Raw genomic sequence first — 27171 nt, forward strand, 5'->3', positions numbered from 1 at the left:
CTAATATTAAATGTGCATTTTACAGATGAGAAAACTGAGGCAGACAGAGATTACCAAGATCAAGATACTGGTCAAGATCACAGAGCTAGTGAGTGATTAAAGATGGGATTCAAACCCAGACTATCAGACTCTAGAATCTAAACTCCTAGCAATTATTTACATTGCTATGAACAGATATATTGTCATAATGCTAGGAGGATAAGAAGGAATGCTTTATATGTTAGACAACTCTATACTACCTAGCATGATCTATCAGGCCTATCAGAAAAAAAAAATTTGTCTTCTAAAATTTCTTTAATTGAAGATGTGCCCATATTAGCATAGAAGACTGTGCTAAGTACCCAGAGGCATATAAAGCTTAAAGGTTAGTAGAAGACAGTCTACTATTTAAGATTTTTATCATAGTAATTTTTATATTGATTACATGTTGAAATGTATTTTGGACATATTGAGCTAAATAAAAATCTTATTAAAATTAATTTCACCTGTTTCTTTTCACTTTTTTTTTTTTTTTTTTTGCAGTATGCGGGCCTCTCACTGTTGTGGCCTCTCCCGTTGCGGAGCACAGGCTCCGGACGTGCAGGCTCAGCGCCCATGGCTCACGGGCCCAGCCGCTCTGTGGCATGTGGGATCTTCCCGGACCAGGGCATGAACCCGTGTCCCCTGCATTGGCAGGCGGACTCTCAACCACTGCGCCGCCAGGGAAGCCCTTCACTATTTTTTTAAGGTGGCTACTAAAGAATTTAAAATTACATAAGTGGCTTGTATTATATTTCTACTGGATAATGCTGTTCTATATCTTTTTCTACATACTTTAAAAGAATACAGATATCCATGTCTGTAAATGAATAAATACATAGGTACAGGGGCTTTTCCCACAGAAGTGAGGTCAGCTTCCTTTTCCACTCCATACAATTAGGACTTCTTTTCCAAAAAGTACATATAAATTTACCTCATTTTTTTAAAATGGCCATGTTGATACCCACTGTGTGGATATGCATAATTCATGTATCTAATTTTCTACTGATGAACACTGAGGTTGTTTACATTCATTTGCTTTTTCAAACAATGCTACAAGAACATCCTTGTACTGCCTCACTTTGTAGTTTCAGTCCGAGAGGACCGGAAAGCTGAATCAGAGGGTATGAGCACTTAAAATGTTGACAGTTGAGGGGTCAGATTTTGAAGGCTTCCTAGGCAGGGCTAAGGAATGTCAAATTTATCCTGCAGTCACTAGGAGGTCAGGAGGTCATTAACAAAAAAAAGACTTGTTTTTTTTCCCCTAAGTTGTTAACTCTTTGTAGTTTTCTTTCATTAAGAAATGCAATACAAGGGCTTCCCTGGTGGCACAGTGGTTGAGAGTCCGCCTGCTGATGCAGGGGACACGGGTTCATGCCCCGGTCCGGGAAGATCCCACATGCCGTGGAGAGGCTGGGCCCATGAGCCATGGCCGCTGAGCCTGCACGTCCGGAGCCTGTGCTCCGCAATGGGAGAGGCCACAACAGTGAGAGGCCCACGTACTGCAAAAAAAAAAGAAAAAAAAGAAATGCAATACAAGCACATTACAGACAATGGGGGGCGGGTGGGAGTATGATTACCTACTATAATCTCACTGCCCAAACACAACCACTTAAGGTTTTCCTTTCAGTCTTTTCTGGTGTGCGTTTTTACTTTTGCTAAATTGTAATCATAGTCCACAACGATTTTAGGTCCTACTTTTTAAATTTAATGTTCCTGTATAAGCATTTTTTCCATGTATTGCAGTCTTCATAACAAGTTTATTTAGCCTGTCTTTCAACCAGACACTAGGGCCTTTTTGTTATATTTGAGTGGCTCAGATAATGCCTTTCTCTGTGGCTTCAAACCACCTTCCCTGTGGATACTTTCCAGTCATCACTCAACCAAACTCAAGTCTTTCTGTTCCTGTGTTGAAACGGTTAAGGATGATTCTGGTGGTCAGGTACGGAGTAAATGGAAGCAGGGAGGGAGCTGCTGCAATGGTCCCGGTGATAGATGAGGCCAGGATGACAACTGAGTATACTCAAGCTTTTTGTGTCTCAGTTTCCTCATCTTGAGAAGAAACCTTCATGGTGGGCCACAGCATGGTGTGCTACATGTTCACTGAGAACACACCTGCTGTGCCCAACATGGCACAGGGCCACATCATGCTAGTTCACAAAAAGCTAGAAAGGGGCAGTGCTGTAAAACTATGAACTGAACACATTACTCTATTAAGCCAAGAAGTTTCTACTTATATTATTTATTCAATAAATACTAGGCATCTACTTTATAAAAACAGATCATTATGGGAAATATGGAAGAGTACAAATAAGCTTAAATGAAACACCTGAGCCTAAGGAGCTTAAAATCTAGTTTGTGAGACAGGAAGACAAACATGATTAAAGTAGCATGTGATAAAAGCTGAAAAAGCATAATAGCAAGGAGTTATAAACTTCAAGGAGGAAGCGACATTTGTATATACAAAAGATTCTAGTTGAAGAGAAGTAGATAGTGGAAAGAAATGTATTCATTTCAAAAAGCTTTTTCTAAATTCATTATTCAGAATGGCTGTAAGAATGCTTTTACTGGTTAGAGAATATAGCTAGTTAGCCTAAAAAGGTGAACTGCTACTTCATACCACTAGGATGGCTATAATTAAAAATACAGACGAAACAAATATTAGTGAAGATGTGGAGAAACTGGAACTTTAATATATTGCTGGTGAGAATGTAAAATGGTGCAGCCACTTTGGAACACAGTTTGGCAGTTTCTCAAAAAGTTAAACATAGAGTTAAACACAGAGTTACTCACTGACCTGCAATTCTACGCCAATTCCATCCAGGGGAAATGAAAAGATATGTCCACACAAAAATGTGTACATAAATGTTCATAGCAGGATTATTCATAATAGCCAAAAAGTGGAAAAACTCCAAATGTTCATCAACTGATGAGTGGTTAAACAGAATGTGGTATATATATACAATGGAATATTTTTCGGCCATAAAAAAGAATAAAATACAAATTCTGCTACATCATGGATGAATCTTGAAGATATTAGCTAAGTGGAAGAAGGCAAACACAGAGGCCACATATTGTATGATTTTTTTAATATGAAATCTCCAGAATAGGCAAATCCATAGAGGCAGAAAGGAGATTTGTAGTTGCCAGCGGCTGGAGGGTAGGGAAAGGGGGAGGGACTGCTAATTGGTATGTGGTTCCTTTTTGGGGTGATGAGAATGTTCTAGAATTAGATAGTGGTTATAGTTGCAGATATCTGTGAATATACTAAAAACCACTGAATTCTATGTATTAAAAGGGTGAATGCTATATTATGTGAATGACATCTCAAAGTGATCAACTTTTTTTTACTGGTAAGAGTTGATAGTTTACTTAAAAGATAGCTAGACATTTTCCTGTTTTAGCTGATGAAACCAATAGGAAAAGAAAATGAAAAATATATACTCACTTATATAGTGAAATGCTTAGAATTCTATGATAAAAGAGTTTCTGCCATACCTGTGCTTTTTTTTCACAAAGTGTATACACAGTTTCCAGATTTGGATCATTGTGAAGTGGATGAGAATACATTCGATGCTCAAAAGCCTCTACTTTCTGGATGACTTTTTTCAGTCCTTGATCTTGAATGCCCATGTCATCAATAGGATCTAATAAGGGAACACCATCAGGAAAACGTTTCTGAACTTCCTGAAACAAAATATTTAAAATTCATTTTTCATCTTACATACAAAATTAGTTAAGACTAAATAATTCCTTTTATGTTTTTTCTATGTACAGACATGTATTACAATTTATTAATAATTCTAATATTTAAAGTTTAATAGTTATGGATGCAGCACAACTTATTGATAAAGCCCATTACTGTATATTTAGGTTGTTGTAACTTCTTGCCATTATAAATAATCCTGTATTGAACATCTCAAGTGTAAATGTTTTCAATATTCTGATTACTTCTTTGGGGCTGATTCCTAGGGAGGGCACTACTGAGCTGAAAGATATAAACTTTCAAAGGGTCCAGATTCCCATCACTAAATTTTTTTGTAACATGATTTGACTATTAAATATAATGAACATGTGAGTTCAGGGAAGAGATAGGTCACTACAGGCTGGTACCCCACTGGGAGACTTTCAGGGTCTTGGATAGGGCTTAAAGGTAAGATAGGATTTGGCCAGTTAGAAATAAAAAAAAAGTGGGAGGAGGAGTTACCCACAAAAACTTTTTATAGAACTGCCGAGAGAATTATTCATTTCAAGAAGCCCACCCATGGACCACAGCTTAAAAATTCCTACTGTACACTGAAAGCATCCTGCTTTCTCAGATTTTAGTACATAGCCTTCACTATATAGTAAATCCTTTTCAAATATTTATTGACTAACCAACTAACGAAGTGCCTTTTTATTTTCCTACTGGAAAATAAAATTTTCTATAAAATCTTAACTTTTCCTATTGAAAATAAGACTATTTCATCCATGTATTAACTATACTATAAAGTAGTTAAAAGTCCTGGCACATGATTTTATACATAAAACTTTTTTTTTTTTTTTTTTTTGGCGTTACGTGGGCCTCTCACTGTTGCGGCCTCTCCCGTTGTGGAGCACAGGCTCCGGACGCGCAGGCTCAGCGGCCATGGCTCACGGGCCCAGCCGCTCCGCAGCATGTGGGATCCTCCCGGACCGGGGCACGAACCCGTGTCCCCTGCATCGGCAGGTGGACTCTCAACCACTGCGCCAACACGGAAGCCCTATACATAAAACTTTAAAATACACTCTATAGTTATTTTCATTCATAACGAATAAAGCAAAACATATTTAACACAAAATAGTGGCCATGTTTTCCTCTGTGAGCCCTCCTTTAGCCTGACTTTGTTGCTAGATTCAAAGAGAGGACAGTCTACATATAGATCTGCTGCCACTATCTTTGTTAAAAATAACTGCCACTATTGGTAGTGTTTATAGGTTTTCTGAAAGAAAGCAATATATTTAACAGCAAATCAGTTGCCTTGTTATAAACCCTATTTATATTTACATAAAATTTATATTTAATTTATAAAATTAACGTGTATACCTGTATTGATTTTAAAACACTCTGTCTATTGTCCAGTGGTCGAAGGTCTTTAGGAATGTAAAGCCTAACACTGCTGATAGCGGACAGGAGATGCACCAACACTGGAACAACCTACCAACAGAAAAGTTATATATATATATGTTACAACTAAAATTGAACCTGTTCAAATTCTGCCATTTCTTAAATTTAGCTTGAATTCTTAAAAGGAAACTGCATTTACAGTATGTGACAGGTATAATAAGTAGATAGTAATCATTGTGGAAGCTTATATCTTAGTAGAAACTATATTTAAAAAGTGAAAACAAATTCAAACCTTTAAGTAACAGGCAAACAAATGGTACATAAAAATAAGTGATTCCCTTAACACAGAATCCATATTTTATTCATTTTTGCACCCTCAGTACTTGCTACTTTTTGAATACCTAAAAGTACTATAGCACTACAGAGGAAGGAAAGACTCCTACTTAGGTCTATTTAGGTTTAGTTGGCCATGCAAGACTCATGTAATCTCTGGATGGGCCAGAATGAAGAGCTGAAGAGAGGTATTTCAAGCAGAGAAAACAGTATACTCCATTAGACATAATCTTGAAGAAAACCTATCTTCAAACTTTCTTCCATGCTTTCTCCTGACAAGAATACCCTTCCCTCACCATCAAAAATGCCATCTGCTTTCTTTAAATTTGCTCCCTTTAAATTCAGACTCTATAAACTGAGGAGAGGTTAACATTTTCACAGATCCAACTTTGTCAGTTTATTGGTCTCCTTACCTTTACACTGATCACCACTGGAAAAACAACTGTCATTCACTTGCTGATAACAAATATATTCACTCTGTTTTACTAAACAAAATGGTATAGTGGCTGAATGTGGGTTCTGGAGTCAAGACTGCCTGGGTTTGAATTCAGTCTTCAGTTAGTTGTGTGACCTTGATCAAGTCACCTAGAGTTTTAAGCTTCAGTCTCCCCATTTAAAAAATGAGGATAAACAACGGAACAGAACAGAGAGCCCAGAAATAAACCAACATACCTATGGTCAATTAATTTATGTCAAAGGAGGCAAGAATATACAATAGAGAAAAGACAGTTTCTTCAGCAAGTGGTGTTGGGAAAGCTGGATGACTGCAATTAAATCAATGAAATAATAACACTCCTTACACCATATACAACAATAAACTCAAAATGGTTTAAAGACTTGAATATAAGACATGACACCATAAAACTCCTAGAAGAGAACATAGGCAAAACATTCTGACATAAATTGTAGCAATATTTTTTTTAGATCAGTCTCCCAAGACAAAAGAAATAAAAGCAAAAATAAACCAATGGGACCCAATTAAACGTGTATCTTTTAAGAACAAGCACCTTCTCCTGCATAGCCACAATATTATGAGATCACAGAAATTTAACAATAATACATCATCTAATACATAGTCCATATTAAAATCTCCCCAGCTGATCCAATAATGTCCTTTATAGACTACTAGCACTACTACTACGACTACCACCACCACCACCACTACTACTATTACGTTTGGAGCCAGGATACTACTACTATTACTTTTGGATTCAGGATTCAGCCAAGGATCATTTACCACATTTAGTTGTCAGGTCTCTTAGTCTTCTTTAATCTAGAATACTCTCCACCTTTTTTTGTTCTTTTATGGTATTAACATTTCATATAATTTCAAATTTAGAGAAAAATTGCAAGAATAGGATAAAAAGCTCCCATATACCTTTATTCAGATTCACCAATTATTTGTATTTTGCCCCATGTGCTACAACATCCTCTTTATATATTTATGTATATACATATACACAAACATACACACCCATACAACCACAGTACAAGTATTAAAAGAGGGAAATTAATGTAGATACACTGATATTATCTAATCGACAGTCCATATTAAAATTTCATCTACTTTCCCAATAATGTCTTTTGCCCTCCCTTCTCCCCCCACCACTCTATGGAGCAAAACTAGGATCATGCATTGAACCTAGCTATAATATTTCTTTGTTCTTCTTTAATCTGGAACAGTTCCTCAGTTCTTCTGTGACTCTCAAGACATTGACATTTTTGAATACTATAGGCCAGTTATTTTGTAGAACGATTCTCAGTTTAGGTTTGTGTTGTCATGAAGAATCCTCAGACTCAGGTTATACATTTTTGGCACAAGTGATTTTTTTCTTTGTTGGTCTCAGTCCATTGGTCAACATTACTGGATTGGTGACAGTAACTTTGATTACTTGATTAAAGTAACATCTGCTAGCATTTTCTACTATAAGTTACTACTTTCCCTTTCACAATAAATTTACAGGGAGATAAATTTATAAGAAATTGGGGCTTCCCTGGTGGCACAGTGGTTAAGAATCTGCCTGCCGATGCAGGAGATACGGGTTCACCCGGTCCGGGAAGATCCCACATGCCGTGGAGTGGCTGGGCCCGTGAGCCATGGCCGCTGAGCCTGCGCGTCCGGAGCCTGTGCTCCGCAATGGGAGAGGCCACAACAGTGAGAGGCCCGCGTACCGCAAAAAGAAAAAAAAAAAAAAAAAAGAATCTGCCTGCCAATGCAAGGGACACGGTTCAAGCCCTGGCCTGGGAAGATCCCACGTGCTGCGGAGCAGCTAAGCCCATGTGCCACAACTACTGAGCCTGAGCTCTAGAGCCCGAAAGCCACAACTACTGAGCCCACGTGCCACAACTACTGAAGCCTGTGCGCCTAGAGCCCATGCTCCGCAACAAGAGAAGCCATGACAATGAGAAGCCCGCACACCACAACAAAGAGTAGCCTCGGCTCGTCACAACTAGAGAAACCCACACGCAGAGCACCAAAGACCCTACGCAGCCAAAAATAATATAAATAAATAAATAAATTTATTTATTTTAAAAATTTATAAGAAATTTATAGGGAGAGTCTTTGTAGACTTTGTAAGTATCCCATTCTTCATTAACCTTTTTTTTAAACATTTTTAAAATTAATTAATTAATTAATGGCCGCACTGGGTCTTCGTTGCTGCGCGTGGGCTTTCTCTTGTGGCACATGGGCTTCTCATTGTGGTGGCTTCTCTTGTTGTAGAGCATGGGCTCTAGGCATGCAGGCTTCAGTAGTTCGCGGGCTCAGTAGTTGTGGCTCACAGGCTCAGTAGTTGTGGCGCATGGGCTCAGTTGCTCCACAGCATGTGGGATTTTCCTGGACCAGGGCTCAAACCCATGTCCCTGCAATGGCAGGCGGATTCTTAACTACTGCACCATCAAAGAAGTCCTTCATTAAACTTTCAACTCACTAGTTTTAACATCCATGGATTATTCTTGCCTGAGTCAAAAATTACTTATGGTAGTTGTCTAACGTTGACTCTTCTAACATCTCCATTCCTTCTACAGTATCTATTCTGAGTATATAAGCTTGTGGGTTCTTATTTTATTTTCACTTGATTATAATCTTTTACTATCATTATTTTTATTCTCAAACTGTCAAATTCACTTTTAAAGAAGACATTATGTGGACTGAATTGGCTTTTGAGCCGCCAATTTGTGATCTATACAAATCCTAGATACCTGGGCTGGCTGGAAAGAGAAGACTCAGGACGTGAAAAACTGTCAATGATGTACCAGGTAGCCAACACCCAGAGGGAGAAATACACTATTTTTCTGTACTGAGGTACACGTACACAATCCAAAATGGCAGAAAAATTAAAAATAATTCACTTGACTTTAGAGAAGAAGTGTATGCTTTATGTACTTGCAGCTGAATTATGCACAAGTTGCATTATGCAGAAGTATTTCCTTGAAAACAGAATAAACACTATCTGTGAAGACCTGATTCAGAAGGAAGACAGAAACTACCCAATTTCTAATGCTGCTTCCTATAATAAGTTCCATCCAAGAAATGGTCAACTAAGTCTCACACTAATGACACGAAAGAAACTATAAAGGCCCTCCTACAAATGTCTCCTTAAGTACAAGAAAGGGAGATCCTAAGACTTAAGTTCTGTAAATAAGAACTTAAATGTTTAAAAACCAAATGAACAGTTGCCATGAAATTATAAATCTCTACACTCACAAGGATTTAAAAACATGCTATAATATTTGCATTGTGCAGTTGATTCAACTTTCTAAACCTAATAACCTTTATAAAAGAACTTAGAATTCAGGCTTATCATGATGCAACATCGGTCTATATAAATCCAAATAATCACGAGGGCAATTATTAGAAAAGCGTGAGAATACCAACAGTAAGGAGTATTTTTATTCTTAGACCTTTTTCTTTGCAAGTTTGTCATAAATCAATTTCCCCTTTTAAGATAAGCAAATGATAAGGTAAATAATATCAGAAGTCAGTACATTTTAAGTCAATACAATCTTTAAGTCAATACACTCTAAGTAAATTTCGACCAATGTCATCTCTTCAATTAAGACTGTCAGCTAAAACACAATATGATTTTTGAATTTTTCATCTAAATCAGAATGATGTTTTTTGAACCAACTGAATTTTAATCCAGTCAAGGCAGACAAAGTTATTCAAACCAATGTGATTTTTATTAAATTTTAGATTTACAAAAATTAAATTTGGGTCTTGATCTAATTTAAAAGCTGACTAATGTAATAATCTATTGAATGTAATAGATGCTTTCTCTAAGTTTATCCAGAAGAATGCCAGTGAAAATGGTGGAGGCAAAGACCTCCAAAAATCCTCTTCCCCATAAAAGCATTGGGAATACTGGCAATTGTCAAAATCAACTTCTTCAGAACTCTGGAAATTAAACAAAGGCTTGCACCAATCCAAGGAGCGTTTAATTAAAAAAAAACCCAAACCAAAGAATTGGATGCTTTGCAGTGTTTTAACTTACTTTACTCCCTCTCCCACTCAGCTCCACAGTAGTCTTGAAAACCAAGAGCCTGCAATCACTGAATATCAGTCTGGCAGCCACCGGAAGGGAGAGAACAGGGTTGAAATGACTTCAAAAGGCCATTCCCAGAGAACTGTCAGTATTTCACCTGTTTGGTGGTCCCGTAGAAGACTCTATTCATTCACAAGGAGGTCATTACTTGATCTGACCCAGGGCTTGCCCAGTGCAAACAACCTTTTCCCTACTGGCATCTGTTAAAAATAGTAAGAGGCTGGGCTTCCCTGGTGGCGCGGTGGTTGGGAGTCCGCCTGCCGATGCGGGAGACAAGGGTTCGTGCCCTGGTCCGGGAAGATCTCACATGCCGCGGAGCTGCTGGGCCCGTTAGCCATAGCCAATGAGCCTGCGCATCCGGGGCCTGTGCTCCGCAATGGGAGAGGCCACAACAGTGAGAGGCCCGCGTACCGCAAAAAAAAAAAACCCAACAACAACAAAAAGAAAAACAAACAAAAAAGGTGTACTGTTACAAATTAAAATCAGATTTTTAAAATTTTAAATACACTTTCAACATATTTAAAAATAGCTGATTTAAACTCTATTAAGTGCAGTAGCTGGACTTCCTCAGTGACAGTTTCTGTTAACTGCTCTTTTTCCCTGTATATGGGAAAAAAGGGGCCCATGACTTATTATTAATATCTGCCATGAGAGAAGGAGAATGTTGTGATGCATGCCACATATATGCCATTCCAACTTCAACTTTCCCACAAACCAAAGCCTGTTATGACAAGTATCATTAACAATGACATTTCCTAAAAGACCTAGCCAATACAACATATACTTAAAGCAGTGTTTAAAAAAAAATTTCAGTATGATATTACTCTTCAAATAGATACTTGGACTCTCCACAGTAAGGCTTACCTACAATTATTCTATATTAATTATTTTAAAATGAAATAAAATAGGAGCCATTTAAGTAATATGTGTATCTCATGTGGCAAGCTGAATGTTTTGCATTTAATTAAAAGCACATGTAAATTAATGAAAAAGTTCTACCTAAGTTTCCTATCAAAACACTGGCTCATTATTTTCAATCATTATTTTCACAGGAATGTAATAAACAATATGGATGGAATAAAGTGTAAAATGATACAATCGTAAAATAATGATAAAACATCTTTTTTAGCTCAGGTAAATTCCAGCTTCATGTGAAAATTTAAATGATTAAATTCTCTTTATCTTTCACTTTGTAACTAATTACCTTGCCATAATTTGATAAGAAGATTAATCATCCTACTGGTGTTAGATGGCTTTCACATACCTTGAAAACTTCCAATTAGGAAATCATGACAGTATGTTCAATATAATCACATATAGGAAAGCTAGTGATTATAAATAATGTACAAAATATCTGAAATCTGAAAATGAAAAATAAAGTACAAACCTGCATCTCTCCTTTCTCATCAGATTTAGCTGGTTTTGCAGCCTCAGTAGCTGAATTTTTCAAGCTCTCTTTGCTACAGCGCAGAAGTACTTCCACTACATATAAAGGATCCAGTTCACCAGAATTAGGCTAGAAAAAAACAGGATAAAAGAAGTTTATTAATTCTTAAAAACTGGCACACAATTTTTTTTTTGTGTGTGACACGCGGGCCTCTCACTGTTGTGGCCTCTCCCGTTGCGGAGCACAGGCTCCGGGCGCAGGCTCAGTGGCCATGGCTCACGGGCCCAGCCGCTCCGCAACATATGGGATCTTCCCGGACCGGGACATGAACCCGTGTCCCCTTTATCAGCAGGTGGACTCCCAACCACTGCGCCACCAGGGAAGCCCCTGGCACACAAATTTTAAGTTCCATGTGTACAGGAACTATGTTCTCAGTATTTAGCACTATGACTTACGTAATGCACAATAAATGTTAATTTCATGAAATGAAGCCTGTCTCTTTTCATCCTTCAACATGCTCCACTGGATGAAAAAACACAGAAATTACTTGACACTTACAAATTTAAATGTTATGATCACTGTCAACTGATATGCCATTTTAAGTTTCTAATGATCGGTTTATAATTTTATTTCATGTTATGCCAGAATTAGAAAAAGAAACCAAAGGAATTATCAGTATCAGAAAATGAGTATGTTATCTTCAAATAACCTTAATTAAATAAGATGAAAAATATATTCAGAGCAGATTATTTTATTGCTTAGTATACTGGCACCTCTACTCTGTGATTTCACATCATTTCATTAAAAGTCTTTTAGTCTTTTATATTCTCTAATAAAAACATGATTCTCAAAGACCTAACACTAATCACATCTTCTGCACTATGACAATTTATGTTTGAGAGCAACATTTTTCGAACAGTAATAGAAGACTTTTTTCTTCAGTAAAGAATTCCTCTTTGCTTTTTAATATTTGAATAATCTCTTTTGCATAAAATTAGATACAGGGACAAGTTTTTTTAAAAAACTGAAGTATAGTTGATTTACAATGTTGTGTTAATTTCTGCTGCACAGCAAAGTGATTCAGTTATACATATATATACTTTTTTATATTCTTTTCCATTATGGCTTATCACAAGATATTGAATATAGTTCCCTGTGCTATACAGTAGGACCTTGTTGTTTATCCATTCCATATATAGTAGTTTGCAACTGCTAACTCCAAACTCCTATTCCATCCCTCCCCAGACCACAAGTCAGACTATAAGTCTGTTCTCTATGTCTGTGAGTCTGTTTCTGTTTCGCAGATAGGTTCACTTGTGTCATATTTTAGATTCCACATATAAGTGATACCATATGGTATCTTTCTCTTTCTGACTTACTTCACTTAGTATGATAATCTCTAGTTCCATCCATGTTGTTGCAAATGGCATTATTTTGTTCACTATTTTGTTTTTGTTTTTAATGACTGAGCAGCATTCCATTGTATCAATATATATACCACATCTTTATTCATTTATCTGTCAATGGATATTTAGGTTTCCATGTCTTGACTATTGTGAATAGTGCTGCTATGAACATAGGGGTGCATGTAACTTTTTTAGTTATAATTTTGTTTGGATATATGCCCAGGAGTGGGATTGCTGGATCATATGGCAGGCAACTCTAGTTTTTTGAGGAACCTCCATACTGTTTTCCATAGTGGCTGCACCAATTTACATTCCACCAACAATGTAGGCAGGTGCCCCTTAAGGGAGAGTTATTTTGATTGAGAGGGAAACATGGCAAGAAGTGATGACTTGTTCTCCTCCCACCCACCCTGCACAGTTCCTGTGCAAAAGTGAAAAACTGTCAAGAAATGACCATGAATCCATTCCTACAATCTGTAATAAAACTATCCATTTGCCTCAGAATAGTAAAATATATTTCCAAAACAAACCAAAAATACAATCATAATTATCTTAAACTTCTGAGTACAAATTTCCTCAAAGAAAGCATAAGCTCCATTTTCCAATTCAAAAAGAAAACTAGTTTTTTCTCAGCACATATTTTTATTCAAAATGTTTTTTTTGTTTGTTTTTTCTTTTTGCGGTACGCGGGCCTCTTACTGTTGTGGCCTCTCCCGTTGCGGAGCACAGGCTCCGGACGCGCAGGCTCAGCGGCCATGGCTCACGGGCCTAGCCGCTCCGCAGCATGTGGGATCTTCCCGGACCAGGGCATGAACCCGTGTCCCCTGCATCGGCAGGCGGACTCTCAACCACTGCGCCACCAGGGAAGCCCAAATATGGTTATTTTTAAAGAAGTTTTAAAACATTTTTCAGCTTGATACAGATTCAAAGACAGTATTTTCAATTAGACTTGTATCTGCAAAGATTATGTGTGTGTGTACACACACACACATGCATATATATATATATATATATATATATATATCTTAGTTAATACAAAATGAGTTTTAAAATGAGGTAAATAGTATGACCAACTGTTAACTCTTCCAAGGGGCCAAGAACCATAAGGAGAATCAGTGATTAAAATATTTAGCTTTCCAGAGGGGAAAAACCCCTCTAAGTAAGATGCATTTCACAATATGATGAATAAATTAACTACAAGGTGTTATAGGACATACGAGTATTTGGACAAAAATAACCTAAGATTTATGAAGAACCTTTAATGTGTCTAGACAATCTAGAACTCTTGTTATTGGGTTTAATTCCAATTCTGTAGATTTTATTTATAAACTTAATATTCTCCCTATCATCTCATACATAATTATCTTTGTAGGACTACCAAAACCATTTACAACATCACAGAGGTATTTCAAGTGTTACTATGGAAACTCTTGAAAGCATTCTTTATTGTAGCATTAAATGAAAACTTGCTGTTAAATTTATTTCCTAAAATGATAAAACTTTTCTCAGCAAACTTTCTAGTTCTGTACTTTGGTAAAGGTGGGTCAACAATATCAACCTTCACATAAGAGAAATATAATTTTGATAATCTCAAGATTATAAAATGTAAAGAAACAAATACAAAATAAATATTGACAATGCATTTGTATCTCCTTAAAATGCTTCAAAATATTTTCTTCATCAGTATGTACTTTCCCTCTGTGGACAAAGAATGTCATGTCACCTGCCAAAGAATGCTGCAGCCATCAGCCACTGAAGCCACCCCTGATGGTGCATCCTGAGGGGAACTCAGGATCAAGATAAACAGGCTGCCTGCCATCAAGCTATCAGCCTCCGCAGCCACCCCCAATGGTACACTCTGAGGGGATACAGGATGGAGAAAAACAGGGCAGTTAAGGTGCATATCAAAGGAACAACTTCAATAAGCCCAGACGCTTACATCTTCCGATACACATAAAAGTGTTAAATTCATTAACTTGAGGTGTCTGGTTTTCTTTAATTAACTGTAATCTTTTGATGTTCTGACCACCTAGTTTTTGTTTGTCTGCAAAAAATCCTATATATCCTGGCTCCTCCCTTACCTCTTCAAAACAGTCCCTCAAAGCTATCTGAGAGGCTGTTTCCCGGGCTTAAAGTCTCAGAAAGTCTGCCGAATAAAACATAATTCTCAACTTTTAGGTTGTGCAATTTTTTTCAGTCGACCGTTTGGGCGACTAACAAAGTGACCCAGAGTAGACTTCTGTCCTTTGCCTGAACTCTATGAGGATCTGGAGCCTTGGTACCAGCTGAGGCCACTTGGGCCTGTCTGCCTCCTCGGAGAGTCCAGACAAATTTGGGTGAGTCTCTCTCCTGGTTCTCGAATCTCCTAAGTCTCTTCTTTGGAGGAGCAGGTTATCTTTGAAACTTTGTTTCAAGAAGAGGTACCTGGTTTACCCTCAGTTGAAAGACACTGGGGAGATTTTTACTCAGTTTAGACAATGAGCAGGTTAACCTCAGTTGAAAGACACTGGGAAGACTTTGCTCAGCTGAAAGACACTGAGTAAGGTTGGAGTGCGTAAATTAGGTAGAAGACTGGCTTGTCGTTTTTCCTTGAATTGGCTACTTTAACAGTTTATTGTAATAAAAGTGAGGTATCTCATGAGAGCTTTCTGCTCCAAAAAAGGAACATCTCCTCCCAGGTGGCAACGGCTTTTTCAGGCAACTAAGACGCTTGTGGGAGTGGTGGAGGCAAGCCCTCATAATATGCAGCTGCCCCTACAGGGAAACCCACTCACTTTAATTAAAAATTTGCTCTGCAGGGGATATGCATAAGAGTTGGTCACTCCATGATCTGAGCACCCACAGTGGTCTCAGGATACTGAAGGGAAAAACTGAGACACGTAAGAGAGCTAAAACAGCTCCAGGGTAAAACCTAGAGGAGTTAAGCTCACAAACTGCACCCTGGCCCACCACAGGATTGTCACTAGCTACTTTATCTCAACAAACTGACCTCAGAACAGGGAATAAAACTTTCAGAACAAAAGGAGTGACAAATTACCAGGTTTATGTACATACAAAACTTACATTTACAAGTACTTCAATTGGGGATTAAAGGAAATCTTGCCCTGAAAATGACTAAGATGGGGGCTCTTTTATTGCATATGCAGTTAAGTTAGAGAAATCCAGCTTGATAAAACATATTTTCAGAATTCTGACCGTAAAGGAAAAGCCCTTTTAGTGGGAACTTGCATTTAACTTTCCGTGTCTTTGAGAGGTAAATGTTCTACCCAATCTTCTTCAGGTGTGTGTGTGTGTGTGTGTGTGTGTGTGTGTGTGTGTGTGTGTGTGTGTGTGTGTGTGTGTGTGTGTGTGTGTGTGTGTGTGTGTGTGTGTGTGTGTGTGTGTGTGTGTGTGTGTGTGTGTGTGTGTGTGTGTGTGTGTGTGTGTGTGTGTGTGTGTGTGTGTGTGTGTGTGTGTTTTGAGAACTTGGTCTCTGCCATCCATAAAGTACACATATGGTGTCCATTTTGCAGCCCACTGAACAAAGTGGGATTCTGAGCAATCTTCTGACTGTGCCAACTTTCAGGGGGCTTTCTGCCGTCTTAACCTTCCTTTTATCAGCCTGTACAACAAAGGTCTTTTACTATTTTGGGGAGTAAATTTTCTGGATTTTGTTTAGGTGGCTTCCTTCACACTGTCTTGTGGGCATGCCTCTTGCATTTTATTGGTTTGAGTCCGTATTAAGATATATCTCGTTAATGGCCAGATGATGGATCTTTTAAATTTGAGAAACTTCTAAACTGGTAAATTTTTAGAGCTTTCATTATAAACAGTTCTATTGGTACCTATGAAAAAATCAAATCAGAAGGTAGAAAAAGATAAAATGATTAAACTGAGAACTCCTTTAATTTAACCCAAACAAACGAAAAGAAAACATGGCTTGGGAAGCTTTATTTATGCACTCTGCTTTCCCTTCATGGGTCTTACAGATGCTAATAAACACACTAGGATAATTCATGTTAATTAGGTTAACAGGAAAGTAAGAAAAAAACTGAAGAGAAAGTCTAGAGACTTCTTCAAAAAAAAGGTAGAAATTTTAAAGGGCATCGTCCCAAATGGATAAAGAAAATTTTACATGGTTATTTTAAAATAGAATAAATAAAATGGATGTCAATGGGATTAAAACAAAAGGTTCTGATATAACACTACCTAAGATTGGATGCGTCAAAGGAATCCCCCTATTGGTCCCCAACATTAAAGGGCTCCAAACGAGTCCGGGGTAAAAAAAAGTCTGAAAAAATTGCACTGAGATAACTGACCAACAATTGCTTGGGCCAATTAATCAACTTAAAAAAAATCAACAAAGGGGCCTGAGTCCTTTGCTTCAACATCTCATTGGGAATCCCAAAGCCTTTTATATAAAAACAGATTAAATGGTTGGGATAAAAAGAAAAGTTTCTGGACTCCTTATAAGACGAAGGTGTGTTGACAGTGTCCTAATACAAACTGAAGTTAAAGGTACAAAAGTTGACAGAACTGAGATAAAGTTTATAAAATTTGATATATTTAAATAGATCTTATATAAGACGGTTACATCTCTTTTGCCTAATTATATTGTGAGATAGACATGTTTCATTGCGGAATGCTTCCCCTGCCTGGACAGGGCATATAAATCTGCCCTTCAGACAATATTAATTAAACATACTAACAGAAACCAGTAGGGTTACCTGAACCCACACAGTAAAAGGAACACTTAAATACCTTAAACTCTAGTGAAAGCCAACAAGCAGCAAGTAAAATTGTGAACTGTTTGTCATACCAGCATTTCCTAATTGGAATATTCCATAAACTCTAGAAATATTCATCTTCTTTCCTCAATATGGTACAAGACTGGGAGCTAATATTCAGGGGCTAATAAGAAGAATAAAGATTTTGCTCTGGGTCTAACCTATGCAATCAGAAAGGGGGTCTCTGTTAAATGCCTTATGCAAGCCTTTGAAAGCAAGATAAATTGAACCCTAAAGTTCTAGAACATAGAACTCAATTTTCAGTTTGGTTGGAAATCTTCTGATATTAAAAAAAAAGCAAATTAAAGAAAATATAGTTGGGCAAATCAATCTTTAATATCATTTTGGCAGAAGACCAGTTCTTCAGAGAATTAAAAGCAACTGTCTTTGTCTTGTAAATCTCTAACAATTAGAAATGTAAATACAGCCCACAGTGAGTTGAAAGTGAGTCAAATTAGTTCAGTCTGGTAAAACCTGAAACCTAGAAGAAAAAGGCCACGGGGTGGGGGAGGTAGGACTTTTTAAGCTCAAGTCTCTGGAAAGGCTCCCTCACCCAAAATCTAATTCATAGCCTCCTTAACAGTTTATCAAGGACAAATACAAATCTTAAAAGTCTTTTCCACAAATAGTGAAGCCCTACTCATCTCAGCAAATTTAACTTATTCCAACTGTTATTTATAAACTAGTAAGTTTATATTTTAATACCTGATTCTTAACTAACTTTTTAAAGTGAAGCTGTGAGATCTCTGACTTTGTCTGTTTATATGTATGTGTGTACATTATATATATGAGATGTCTCTACCTCTGGAAAACATTACCAAAATTAAACTTATAAAAGAGTTCTACTTAATTGACTTAAAAGTAAGTGCTTATAAACTAAATATTTCTAAATATAAAAGAAACTGGGGGCTTCCTTGGTGGCACAGTGGTTGAGAATCTGCCTGCCAATGCTGGAGACACGGGTTCGAGCCGTCTGGGAAGATCCCACATGCCGCGGAGCAACTGGGCCCGTGAGCCACAACTACTGAGCCTGCGCGTCTGGAGCCTGTGCTCCGCAACAAGAGGCCGCGACAGTGAGAGGCCCGCGCAATGCGATGAAGAGCGGCCCCCGCTTGCCGCAACTAGAGAAAGCCCTCGCACAGAAATGAAGACCCAACACAGCCAAAAATAAAAATAAATAAATTTATATATATAAAAAAAGAAACTGGCCAGAATGAATTTCAGGTTCACATGATCTAGGAAGTATCAATAGACATGTCTGACTTTTATTGTACCTAGGCTTACCGAAGATCAATAAATTCATGTTATTTCTGTTATATAGTTTGTCAGCAAGAAAAAATTTAACTTGGTATGATTTTCATAAGTTACAAAATAAAGGTAAATGAGATAAGAGTTTTCAGGTGAACTCTTTTAGGAATAATTATGCTTTGGGTATGTCTCTCTAAAATAGTTTTTCCAGATTTTTGGTAACTTGAGTTTTGCTAAGTTAAGTTAAATGATGGGAATGCACTGAATATCCAGGTTATTTCAAATAAGATAAAACACTGGAACATTAGTTGCTAAACAGGTCTAAATTTACCTACCTCTGTCTCCTTACAAAAGGGGACTAATTTGGATTTATTAGACACATCTTAAACCACATTGAGGGAAGAAATTATGCTATGAGAAGATGGATGTTTCTAGGTTATGGAATATTCCAACCAGGAAATGCTGGTATGACAAAAAGTTCACAATTACTTGCTGCTTGTTGGTTTTTTCTAAATATTAAGGTTTTTAAGGGTTAAAATTGTAATATGTAGTTAAAGTTACTAAAGATAAGAAGGGAAACATTTCCGTATGTAAGGAAAATGAAATGTATGCAAAAGAAGGCATGAGGAATGAAAATATATTTTGTTAAGGGGAAAGAATGTTTTGTCCTAGAGCCAGTTGTTTCTAGATGAAAAAATAAGGGACAAACTAATAAGAGTACAGAAAATTGTGGAAGGTTTGTAAAAGGAACCCTGAAAAGGAGTTTTGTCAGGCTGGGATTAGATTAAATGGTCAGGCTGGGATTAGATTAAATTTGATTATGTAAATGGATTTTGTTATCAAAAGTAGGCTGGTTCCTCTCTGTTAAGAGAACAGTTTTCTTGGAATACTGCTTTTGATAACAGATTGTATGAGTTTCTTTGCCTTTAAGTGATCTGTATTTGTTTGTGAAATCTTTTATCACTCTGGTTAGGTGAACAAGTATTGTTTCACAGTGATTTTACCAAGTGTTTTGAAACTTTTTGATATTTTTGACAAACTTCCCAAACATAAAATTCTAACTGAAGTTCTTTTGACCTCCAGCTAACTATAGGATGCTTCAAAGAAATTCTGAGACATCTCAGAAAGGAATGTTAAACTAATTAGGCTTATTTGGTATGTTAAATTACTTGAGGAGCATTGCCATTTACTGGAGATAAATCTTCTAAGGTTATACTGTATAAGTAAATGTCATTAGTGTAGATATCCCAAAATTTAATTCCTAAAATTCTGATATGCCCTGGTATAATGTTATAAGTCATAACTCATAATTATCTTAAAATGTTGTGTGTCACAGAAACACCCAAGTTTCTTGTCAATTGCACTGTAATCAGATCTTTAAACATGTCATTTTAAGTCTTGTCATTTATAGACAATCACTGTTTTACTCTGATGCTTTTAAAAAATGAAGATTCATAAAAGCAATCTTTGGTAAATATTGTTCCTTATAACTTTTAGGTCATACCCCTGAACTAGGTAAGAAATTACAAAACTTTAATAGAAAACCTGATGACTTCATCCAGATCAACAGGAATTAATTACATGGGACTAAATGAACTGATGTGATTTATAATTTTATGACTTTTCCTCAAATATACTGGCTTCTCAGTAAGTCCACCAAATAAAACATAATTCTCAGCTTTTAGGTTGTACAAATTTTTTAAGTTGATGCCTCTCTCTCTAGCAAACCCAACTGACAACAAAAATCTTTGAATTAGTATTCTGACCTAGATTACAAAACTAATAAAAATACAAAAAAATACTTCATATTTTTAGTGAACAAATGTAAAGAGCTCAGTGGAAAAATCAGTTTCACCATCAATTTAAGCAGAATAAAATGAATGTGTATCTCTCTATTCCCCATTCCATCTTTGCCTAAAAGAACTCTCATCAACTGGCACTATTTTTATACACAGATTAAGGACCAGTAGAGACAAATAATTAAGAAACCTATCCACAGTGTGTGTGTGTGTGTGTGTGTGTGTGTGTGAATGCAATTATATTCGCTATAATTTTTCTCCTTTAAAAATGTAAAACCTGTCAACTACCAGCATGACAGCATACAGAGCTCCACAAATCTACTCCCCAGCAAAACTGGAGAAAATTATAAAAACCCAACCATTTAAAGTCTCTGGAAATAGTTCTAAGGGCATATAGCAAAGGAAAAAACATATTCAAGGAAATCTATGAAAATTCAGTAAGAATTTGTGATATCTAAACCAAGACCACTCCCCTCTCACTGCTTCCTAACTCAAGAAAACAGGAATTGCAGACTGGTGAAGCCCAGAACACAGGAGGGCTGCTCTGCCTGCAAATCTCAGGTAGAGGTCTATCTTCCCAGGAAGAGCATGACATCGGCATTTCTTATCCTGCTCCCACCTACCTATTGCTAGGGCTAAGTTCTGGGCAAGTAGGGGATTGTAGGGACTGAGAGGTGGGGGCTCCCCTTTTCTGCCCTGTCCCCACTGCTTAGCCAGAGATTATCTTGGGGGTAGCACTTCTGAGAATACTGGGGCCTCAACTGCCCTTGTCCTGGCTTATAAGACATTGATTCCAAGCTGGGAGAGGCAAGCTGAGAAGATGTGAGGCTCTTATGCTCCACTTAGCCCTCAGGGCCTAAAGCAGGAGTGTCACCCAGAGAGAAGTGAGTGGACCATTGTTCCCACACCAAGCTTTAGAACTTGGCTCAGAGATTGTGCCCTGTGGGGGGGGGGGGGGGGAGAAGCAGGCCTTAAAACAGCTCTTAATACCTTCCAAAAGAAAGTGATTTCATTTGCAGTAGAGGCTGGGGAAGTTCAAACTTTAGAGCATGCTCAAAAACAGTGAAGGCCGTTGGTGAAAGACAAATGGAGGAAATGCGTAGAATCACTGGAAATACAGACAAAATATGGAGGCCAGCTAGTTTACAGGAGAGAACCTTGGGGGAGGGGAGGTGGGGGGAAAGCTAGGAGGAGCCTCCTACAATTAGTGGGGCTTAACAGAAGGGTATGTTCAGGGAAAGACACAAAGAGACCCTTTTTAAAACCACTGTCATCCCAGAGTAACTATGGGCATATCCAAGGCTGTGCCAAGGAGAAACATAAAAGGTTCAGCACTGTAGGGGGAAGAGGGAGGTGGAATACACTTCACTCAAAAAATCTAGCTGCTCATTAAACATATAAACAAGCAAATAACAACAATAAACCTGGCTTGGGGGGTGGGGGAAACCAGTACCAAGAGTGCTACAATATATTATTGAAAATGTCCAATTTCTAAGGAAAAATTATGAGACATGGACAAAGACAGAAAAGTATGAACTATAACCTATAAAACAGAAAAAAAAGCAGGCAACAGAAAGTGCCTGTGAGAGTGACCAGATGTTGGATTAAACAAAGTCTTAAAGGTAGCCATTATAAATATGCACAAAGAACTATGGAACCATAATTAAAGAAGTAAAGGAAGGGACAATAATCAATGTCCCAATTTGACAATAACAATCAAATAGAGAATATCAATAGATAGATATAATAAAAAGAACCAACAGGAAATTCTAGATTTCAAAAGTGAAATACCTGAAATGAAAAACTCACTAGAGGAATTCAACAGCATATGTGAAGTACAAGAAAGCATTAACAAATCTGAAGATAGGCTGGAAGAGATGATATAATCCAAAAACAGGGGGGGGAAAAAAAAAGAAGAAAAATGAACAAAGCCACAGAGAAATGTAGGTCACCAGTAAGAATGACAACATAAACATAATGCGAATACCAGAAAAAGAGGAAAGAAGTAATGAAAAAATATTTAATAAAATAATGGCTGAAAACTTAGCAAAATTAATTGAAAAACAATCTACAGGAAACTCAATGAACTCCAAACAGAGTAAATGCAAAAAGATGCCCAAATACACATATCACAGCAAAAATGCAAAAACCAAACATAAATAGAAAATCTTGAAAGGAGTAAGAGAAAAGCAAGACTTATTTTTTACAAGGAGACTACAATAAGGTTAACAGCAGAAACTTATCAGGAGAAATGATGGAGGCCAGAGGCAGTGGGTTAGCATATTCACATAATAAACCTCTTAATCAAGAAATCTATATGCAGGCAAAGTTATCGTTCAAAAACAAACATTCCCGAATAAACAAAAAAACGGAGAGAATGTTTTGCTGGCATACCGGCTTTACAGAAAACACTAAAGGAAGTTCTTGAGGCTGAAAGTAAGTGACACCAGTCGTAATATTGAATCCACATGAAGAAACAACTCTGGTAAAGGTAATTATAAAAGACAAAATAATTGACTATTTCCTTTTCTCTTAAATGACTTAAAAACTAATTATATAAAACAAAATGTATATATCGAATTGTTGAGACTGTTGAGCCTATAACAGAAATGTAGTATATTTGCCTATAATAAAACAAAGGAAGTAGGTGGAGCAAAGCAGTATTGGGCTAAGTCAATAAATCTAGATGGTAAGTTGAATTCACAGGAATTAAGAAAGACAACCAGAAATGAAAAATAAGGTTAATATAACAGAAATTATAAATATATACTTACTCTCCTTTCTCCTCTAAGCTTCTTTAAAAGTCATAACATTATATAAAGTAATAATTATAACATGTATTGTTGGGTTTGTAACATTTATAGGTATAATATCTATAACATATATACCACAAAAAGAGGGAAAATGGAACAGAGACATAAAAGAGTAATGTTTCTATATCTAACTGGAATTAAGTTAGTATAAATCTGAAGCTTATTCTATTATGTTAATATGTATACGGAAAGCCCTAGCAACCACCAAGAAAATAACAAAAAATATAGGTAGAGAAAAAAGCCCATGAAATAAATTAAAATGTCACATTAGAAAACAGGTACTCAATGCAAAAGAAAGCACTAAAGGAGGAATAGAAAAACAAAAAAAGAAATGACACATAGAAAACAAAAAAAGACAGCCATCAATCTAGTCATACCAATAATAACATTAAATGTGAATGGATTAAGCAGCCCAATCGATAGGCAGAGATTTTTCAGATTAGATAAAACAATATCCAACCATGCTGTCTATAGGAGACATAGTTTAAATTCATTGATACGAAAAAGACTCAAAGTAAAAAAGATGGAAAGAGATATAGCATATGAACAACAATCAAAAGAAAGCTGAAGTAGGCTATACTAATCATAAGATGAAACACACTTTAGCAGAACACAAAACACATGAAGCAAAAATTGACAGAAATGAAGAAATAACATTTCAACAATAATAGTTAAGAGACTTCAATACCCCACTTTTAACAATGAATAAAACAACTAGATAGAAGGATCTGCAAGGAAAGAAACAGAAGACCTGAACAACACTCTAAAAAAAACTAGACCTAACAGATACCTAAAGAACATCTCATCTCAACAGAATATACATTCTTCTCAACTGTACATGAAACATTCTGCAGGAGAGGACATGTTAGGTCACTGCACAAACTTCACTAAATTCAAAAGGAATGAAATAATATCAAGTATGTTCTCAACAACAGAATGAAATTAGAAATCAAAAGCAGACAGAAATTCACAAATATATGGAAATAAACACATTCTTAAATAACCAATGGGTCAAAGAAGAACTCAAAAGGGAAATTAAAAATACTTTGAGATGAATGAAAATGAAGACACAATATGTCAAAATTTATGCAGCTAAAATCCTTGCAGATGGAAATTTATTGGTATAAACGTCTTATAAAAGACATTGGTATAAATGTATTATAAAAGAAGAAAATCTCAAATTAATAACCTAATCTTCCACTTTAAGACAATGGACAAAGAACTGCAAACTAAATCTAAAGCTAGGAGATAGAAGGAAATGATAAAGATTATAAATAAAGGAGCAGAAATTAAGGAAACTGAAAAATAAAGAAAAATCAATGAAACCAAGAGCTGATTCTTTGAGATGAACAAAACTGATAAACCTTTAGCTAGGTGAAAGATTAAAATTATCAAAATCAGAAATGAAAGAGGGGGGTAAGCTGGGACGAAGTGAGAGAGTGGCATGGACATATATACACTACCAAATGTAAAATAGATAGATAGTGGGAAGCAGCCACATAGCACAGGGAGATCAACTCGGTGCTTTGTGACCTAGAGGGGTGGGATAGGGAATGCAAGAGGGAGGGGATATGGGGATATATGTATACGTATAGCTGATTCACTTCGTGATACAGCAGAAACTAACACACCATTGTAAAGCAATCATACTCCAATAAAGATGTTAAAAAAAAAGAAATGAAAGAGGAGACATTACTAACAACTTTACAGAAATAAAAAGGATTATAAAGCAATATTATGAACGACTGCACACCACTAAATTAGGTAACTTAGATGAAATGGACTAATTCCTAAAAAGACAAATCACTGAAACTGTTTCTAGAAGAAACAGACAAACTGAACAGACCTATAACAAATAAAGAAACTGATTTAACAATCAATAAACAATCCACAAAGAAAAGCCCAGGCAGGTAACATCACAGCCAAATATTTAAATAATTAATATAAATTCTTAAAGAACTCCTCCAAAAAATAGAAGAGGAGGGGAACACTTCCTAACTCATTATGTGAGGCAGGCATTACCCTGATACCAAACCCAGGGAAAGACAGCAAAAGAAAAGAAAACTACAAAAGAAAACTACAAACCATTATCTCCTTTGAATATGGGTGCAAATATCTTTAACAACATATTAGCAAACCAAATCCATTAACATAGAAAAAGGATAACAGAGAATGAACATCCCAGGAATCCAAAGTTGGTTTAGTATTTGAAAATCAATTAATATAATATACTTCATCAGATTAAACACAAAAGAGAATAAAAAACAACCACATGATTATTTGAATAGGCATATAAAAAGCATCTGATAAAAAACAACTCTCATGACAAAAACACTCAACAAACTAGGAAAAGAAGGAAACTTCCTTAACTCAATAAAGAACACTTATGAAAACATACTTAATGGTGAAAGAGTGAATGATCCCCCCACCTCAAGATTAGGAAAAAGACAAGGGCATCTGCTCCATCAATATTGTACTGATAGCTAGGCCTATTAGGCAAAAAGAGGAAATAAAATGCACCCAGAATGGAAAGGGAGAAGTAAAACCACCTCTATTTGCAGACAAGAAAATCCTAAAGAACCCACTGTTAGAACTAATAAAGTTAGCAAAGTTACAGAATGCAAGATCAATACATAAATTCAATTGTGTTAATATATACTTGCCATGAAATATTAAAAAATGAAATCAAAAGAACAATTCCATTTATGATAACATCAAAAGATTAAAATATTCAGGAATAAATTTAACAGAAGAAGTACAAAATTTATACTTGGAAAACAAATTACTGTTGCAAGCAATTTCAAAAGATCTTAAAAAATGGGAAAACTTCCCATGTTCACAATCGAAAGACTCAAGAGCTGTAAGCTGACAATACTCTCTCCAAAATGATCTAAAGATTAAATGAAATCCCTATCAGAATCCCAGCTAACTTCTTTGTAGAAACTGACAGATAATAAAATTCACATGGACTTGCAAGGGTCACAGAATAGCCAACAACACAATCTTGAATAAAGGTGGAGGTCTTACCAATCCATTTCTTCAAACCTTAACTACAAAGATACAGTAATACAGACAGTATGGTACTGGCATAAGGATAAAGATATAGATCAACTGAACAGAACTGAGAATCCAGAAATAAAATCATGTGTCCATGATCATCTGAGTTTTGACAAGGGTGCCAGCATAATTTAATGAGAAAAGAATTTTCCAACAAATAGTCCTAGGACAAGAAAAAAGTTGGATTCTTATCTTAAGTCACATATAAAAATCAGCTCAAAACGGAACAAAGACCTAAATGTTAAGAACTAAAACTATAAAACTTAGAAAAAAACATAGGGGTAAATCTTCATGGTCTTGATGTTGGCAGTGGTTTCTTATATATGACATCAAAAGCCTAAGTAACAACAACAACAAGAAATTGGATTATATCAAAATTTAAAACTTTCGTGCTTTAAAGAACATTGCCAAGAAAGTGAAGATGTGCAAGATGGCATCTCAGGTGTATTCTAGTAAACATTTAGGGAAGAGTTAACAACTCTCCTGCTCAAGTTATTCCAAAAAATTGTAGAGGAAGGAACACTTCCAAATTCCTTCTACAAGGCCATCACCACCTTGACACCAAAACCAAAGATATCACAAAAAAAAATGAGAAGCTAATATCACTGCAGAACATAAATGCAAAAATCCTAAACAAAATATTAGCCAACCAAATTCAATACTACATTAAAAAGACCAAAGCCGAGATCAAGTGGGATTTATCTCAGGGATGCA

The 27171-nt window shown here is 36.4% G+C and overlaps 1 protein-coding gene across 3 annotated transcripts in view; it reads right to left on the bottom strand.

The window, feature by feature from the left end:
* Positions 1-27171, bottom strand: part of MTREX (Mtr4 exosome RNA helicase) — a 136986-nt gene that overhangs the window by 24278 nt on the left and 85537 nt on the right. Inside the window, exons 19-22 of one of the 3 annotated variants that reach the window (XM_033437855.2) lie at positions 14498-14632; positions 11369-11497; positions 5084-5194; positions 3517-3705 (exon numbers count right to left, since the gene is read on the bottom strand). In XM_033437855.2, coding sequence (XP_033293746.1) covers positions 3517-3705; positions 5084-5194; positions 11369-11497; positions 14498-14632 — 564 coding nt within the window. The remainder of the gene's footprint in view (positions 1-3516; positions 3706-5083; positions 5195-11368; positions 11498-14497; positions 14633-27171) is intronic. The other 2 variants (XM_004275144.3, XM_033437856.2) reach the window with 2 other exon arrangements.

This window comes from Orcinus orca, chromosome 3, assembly GCF_937001465.1.
Source record: "Orcinus orca chromosome 3, mOrcOrc1.1, whole genome shotgun sequence".
Taxonomy (NCBI): domain Eukaryota; kingdom Metazoa; phylum Chordata; class Mammalia; order Artiodactyla; family Delphinidae; genus Orcinus; species Orcinus orca.